This window comes from Antrostomus carolinensis, unplaced genomic scaffold, assembly GCF_000700745.2.
Source record: "Antrostomus carolinensis isolate BGI_N321 unplaced genomic scaffold, ASM70074v2 scaffold6119, whole genome shotgun sequence".
Lineage (NCBI taxonomy): Eukaryota > Metazoa > Chordata > Aves > Caprimulgiformes > Caprimulgidae > Antrostomus > Antrostomus carolinensis.
In genome coordinates this window covers 2,767-8,420 of record NW_010340529.1, presented here as the reverse complement: position 1 = coordinate 8,420, position 5,654 = coordinate 2,767, and the positions used below count along the sequence as shown (strand labels likewise).

Here is a 5,654-nt window from a genome sequence, read left to right as displayed (position 1 = left end):
GCGGGCTGTAGTTTGAGGACCCCTGGTCTAGGAGCCCCTCGCCTCAAGCACTCCGCCCACACCTTTCCTTTTCCCGTTGTGCCGAGTCTTACTGTGGCGAAAAAAAGACGGCAAGATGTGCAGAGGGAAGAAGGAGCGTGTCCCTGCAGTATGGCAAGTGGTGGGCCTCTGCAGCAGTCCCCATTGCCAGACCTTGCTCCCCTAGATGTCCACACTCTGAGAAGAATCTCCACCATTGAGGCCTTTCTGCAGAAACACCTGTAGGGCTGTGCTTTGTAGTTGGGCCTCCCGTGGAAATTACGTGTAGAAAAATCCCATTTGCAAGTATAGCATAAGCACGGAGATGCTGATGAGAGTTTTACCAGTTATCAGAACAAACAGTGAGAAGGCTGCACATGTGTGCTCTGTATGAACTGTGTATTTAAACAACAACAAAATAGGGATTTATGGATGCACATAGGGTTTTTTATAGTCACATTCAAATAACCATTCTAAAAGCTGAAATTATTTGGCGAAAGGTATAAACTAACTTAATTCCTGCTCTTTTTCTAGGTGCTAAAGTACGAGCAGAAATCTATGAAGCATTTGAAAACATCTATCCTATTTTAAAGGGATTCAGAAAGACGACGTAACAGTTTCTACATCTTTCAGAGAAATCAGGGGTCTGTTTTAAAAGGTATCGTGTATGGCACAGCAGTCACGAGATGGACTTCCAGTGAAACTGCACCACCAGGACTTGGACTATTTCCCAGTTAGTGCCTACTTCCCTCACGCTCAAGGGGAACTGTATTATTGATTATGTCTACTGAGTTACTGTGAGTTGCTTTACTGGGCTGTTCCTGGAGCAGTCCCCCCAAGTTTTATTTATATTCTAGCTTTTAAATAGTTTTAATGCCAGTTCTATTAATAGAAAATCCTTAAGTTGGTTTAAAAGACAAATGCAACTGTGTCACTCAGTGTATAAACCACTTTAATTGCCATGTATATATGTTTTAACTTCCTTCCATAAGACCATAGTTTTTATAATTTTCAGAACGTAAGCTTTTAAATTTTTTCAGATTTCTTTGGTGCCAGACACATTCCCTCTTTCCAGTATTAAGCAAGACAGAATAAATTTATTAATGGAAATGGCTCACTGTACATATATATATAATATATACCTTCCTTCTTTTTCCTCCTTCAGCTCCACATGTACAATAAACCCTGTTTATACAATTATGGGAACTGTCTTAATGAATTTTAAAATTACCCAGCTGGTAGAGTGAAATACATGGAAACTTTTTAAAACTTTAATCTGGGTTTTTCAGTAGCACATGCACTACTGTAAATGACTTGTTGTTTTGAGAGAACCTCAACAATGCTCTGACTTGCTTACCCACAGTCATACCCTTGGCAACGTCTAGCTTGAATATTTCTAGTATGTTAGAGCAAGAGAGAGGACTGGTTAAAGAAGTTTGTGTTCAAGTGTGTGTTGCCTTATGTCCAACAGAGGGGATTTATGCAAGTCTTACATAGCTGCACTTGACTAAAGTGGAACAGAAGATCTCTGCTTAGCTTCCAGAATTCCTTTAAATTACTACTTTTGTATTTTACCAACTATGACAGTCTCACTATATTAGTGTTCCTGTAAAATGTCAAAGCCCTTCCACCTCGAGTCAGTATGTACATAATCTCCCCTCTGAACTGTGCTTGAAGCTTCACGGGCTGAGAACTAAAAATAAACTTTTTTTTCTCCAGGAAATTTCCAGCAACAGTAACCTCCTTTCTGTGACTTGCATGTTCTTTGCAACAGTTTGATCTAAAACTAACCCAGAGGTAACCGTGGGCTCTGTATTCACTGTGTTGGTGTTTCATTCCAGACAAAAGGAACTTGTGGCTGGCTTTGCTACTGCTCCATTTGCAAATCTTGAGTGACATTGATCTTTAGTCTTCTCTACTCCCCCCGTAGTGGCGCACACTCATGTTTCTCCAGGCGCTTTAATAACTGGTTTCATGGATCTTATCAGAAAGCTGCTGTTTAATAACGTAGCTTTGCCAGGGCAAGTTTAAGATACCCAACCACTGCAGCGTCTTCAGTGCCACACCACCCTGCGCTGTGAGCTGGTGAGCGCTCCCAAGTGCTCTTAAACACAACTCTGTGACTGCCCCTGCTTTTGCAGGACCCTGAACTATTACCAGTTTATCTGCAAAACTCTTAACTCTGCAGGAAAACTTGTAGCCTTAAGTAACTACGGATGGTTTTCAATAAAATCAGTCAAGCAGTACTAGCTCTAGGACTTAAGATACTGTTTGCTGTTCCATGACATGTACCAAGGCTTAAAACTGCCCTTTTAGAAATTAAGTTCTCTGCCGCCCAAGCAGTTTATACTTACAGCATTCCCTGCCTGCTCATTTGAGTATTTCCAACATCTAAACAACAACAAAAAAATCCCACAGTGGGCCTAGGGCTTTCATAAAATCACCTTCAGCATCACTGGCCACCAGACATGAGCAGTTTGAGCAGGATAAGGAGTATGTAACTTCAGTACATTTTGTACTGAGACACAAAAAAAGGAAAAAAAAAAAAAAGCCTTATCTTTTCTGCAAATATCTACAGCCACAGAAGTAAATTCGGTGTTACAGTTTCATTTTTCTCTTGCCTCAGCTATGTGACTGCCACATATCAGAAGAATCTCTGCAGAGGGCACTTACTTACCTTTAAACCTCACCAAAGATCATAGAATGGTTTGGGTTGGACGGGCCCTTCAGAGGTTATCTAGTCCAACCCCCAAAGAGGGCAGACTGAAGGTACAAGTCAGCTTGAACATCTGCTGCTACAGGCAGTAAGTAACAAGATGAGCATGTTCTGGTATGCCTGGCTTTGTTCAGAGTACTTCTGCTCCAGCCAGTCCAATGTAGAAGAAATACTTAACGAAGTAGTTTTAAGTCAGAAAAAACACTTCAATTTTTTGTGCATGTTATCTTAAATAACTAACCAGAACACGTAACAACTGCCAAGTTAGATTCAGTGCCCCTTTTGAGAAAGAGAAGCGGATTTAAGTTAAAAGTTCCACCATGAAAGGCTAAGCAGCTTTATCATAGCTGTGACTTCTGTGCACCTGCTGAGCGTAAGCACTCAAATGATCTTAAAGTAGTCTTCTTTTCTCTGTGAATTAATGATAATTTTTGAGTAGAACAAAGAAAATCCTGTCAGACAACAATCTAAATTCTTGAGGTTCAGTTGCCAACAAAAGATACTTTCACCAATCCAAAAATATTTCATCTTTATTTAAACATTCAGAATTGAGATTCGTGAAAGTCACTGAACAAATGCATCTGGCTTCGTTACCAGGTTGAAGTAAAAGCTCCTGTGGAGCACGAGAGGCTGTCAAGGTCTATTTTAGTAGCTCTCTCGCAGTTATCAGTGACTTTAGCAAGTATTCATTCTGTTTAGCTGCTTCAAGTTAGTAGCTTGATGGAAGTTAAATAGAGCCTGCAGAGAAGTCCTGTTTCCATATGAACTCTTCCAGGTATTCATTTCCCTCACCGCAGTTGTCAGCACAAGTGTACACCACCAGTGTTCCCCAGTCCATGCTCTCTCCAAGGCTGTCAACCTGAAGGTGGTTCAGGAGCTGCGGCATAATCTTCAAGGAAAAACAAGGGCTTAGAGGCAGGCCACAGCTCCCTGCCCTGTCCCTGCCTCTCTTCCCCAAAAAGGGTCCTGCCTTCATTTATCTTCTCTTACACCAAAATTCCCATCACAACTAAGTACCACTGCAGCTCAAATAAGATAAATTCCCAAACCAGTGCAGTAGATGCACAGAGACTCCAAGGCACAGCCTTACTTATTTTACTTCTCACTGACTAAGCAGTGCCTGATTTGTAAGCCCCCTTCCATTTGAAATTACCTCCGTACCTATGTGTTGCCTTTGCATGACATGAAGCGTATTCACCACACATACGCTTCTAGCATTCAACATTCTACAGCGCAGGACTGCAGCCAGACATCTTCCCAATTTACAGCATGAAGGCTGGTTTGTTTTTAAAAAAACATACAATATCAGACTCCTGTTATGTAAGAGATGGTTCCATATTCACCATTTTATGGATGGTGCAAATTATCAGATGGGAACCTACCTTCTCTATGTGGAAGTCCTATAGGAAAAAGCAGTTACAATAGTGAAGAAGGGCTCTGTAGAATTTAGCATAGTTTGTGGCAACTTCAACTACTTTGCTCTAACACAATGAGGTGTTGTTAGGTCTGAACTACATTACCTACACTATCTTTAAATGAATTTACATACCTGGAATTCAAAAATCCTTTTGGCACCACATAAACAATTTGGGATATCTTTTTCTTCGGGAATATTTTCACCTGATACCCAGATTGGCCCTTCTCCTCCTCTGCAGTATCTAATAATCTGAAATAGAGCAGAAGTTTAAGTTCTCAAGATCGTCTTTTCATCTTGGCATAAAATTGGTATTTAATGACACAGTCAAAGCTGTTAGGTGGTGCAGAAAAAGGCCACTTCCTTTAAGTAAGTAATACCCATGGCAAAGTCTATCACCAGTTGCAAATGTGGTATGCTAAATAAGATGGGTTCTTCATATAAGTTTTATTAAATACTTGAATCATGCAAGTATTAATACAGCACTTTTTCAATGATCCAGGGATAAATGGCAATGATTTGTATTTCTCTAATGAAGAGATCCAGAAATGCTAGGTCATATATTTTATAGTCTTGAGATGGAGGAGGAGCAGATTGATAATTAGCACGTAAAGTGTACAGAAAAGTCAGGAATGCAACTCAGCTCTTAATATTTGCATTTCTGCATCTAAATGCAAGTGGACTGTCGTAAGGCCCAAGGAGGAAGCATTTTCAGACATTCATATCCTTTGTTGTTCTGTTGCTGTCTAAATAGTTATACAGCAAAGCAGGCATTACCGAGAGGACACTTGCGCAGATCAGTCACTATGGGGACAGCCAGAGAGGGAGGTGATGCACCTACCCCAAGCAGAGGAGGGAACAGCCTCAAAGGCTCCTGCTTTCTGGATGTGCACCCTCACCCCTCAGCTACTGTGTAAAACACAGAATTTATTTTTCCTCCAGCACTTGAATGGACTCGGGCCCGTGTGCCAGGAACCACGTTCCATTTGACAATGTGGATTTTTCAGCCTCGTGCTAGCAAGAAATAGCATGGGGGCAGATTTCTGTTTTAAATAGTTAAAATTTTAAAGCCATCACTAATTTCTTCAACCTCAAAAGCCAAACCAACCCCCTCAAGTAGCTGGTGACTGTAACAGAGCTCCTCTCTGCAGTTTTGGTTCTGCTGAGAAAGAAAGCCACGAGGGCCAAAGGCTGGGGAGGAGAATGATGGTTCACCACCTCCTTTGGTTAGAATCACTTCACAGGATGGCAGGTCCTCCCTCCACCACGTTGGCTTCAGCACCCCTGTGCCTTCTCATCCTGACCCATTTCTGTTGAGACAGATGAGCGGGTGCTAAATTCTTACTTCAGCAAAACTCAAGTTCTGTACCTGCGGGAGGTTAGGGTATGTTGTTAAGGTGTGTGGAGGATGAGGAGGCATCCCCATCGCCACTTCTAACCACAGGTACAAAAGGCATGAAACATTCTGCCGGTGCAGCAGGATGCTGTGTCAGAACCTCTACGTTC

General features: G+C 41.7%; 1 protein-coding gene across 1 annotated transcript in view; it reads right to left on the bottom strand.

Moving 5' to 3' along the window:
* Window positions 1-3,443: 3,443 nt before the first annotated feature.
* The window catches only part of PDCD2 (programmed cell death 2), a gene marked incomplete at its 5' end in the record, with an annotated part of 3,572 nt that continues 1,361 nt past the window's right edge, over window positions 3,444-5,654 (bottom strand). Inside the window, 2 exon segments of the mRNA XM_029087021.1 lie at window positions 3,444-3,623; window positions 4,284-4,405. Of these exon segments, the coding sequence (XP_028942854.1) occupies window positions 3,444-3,623; window positions 4,284-4,405 (302 nt within the window).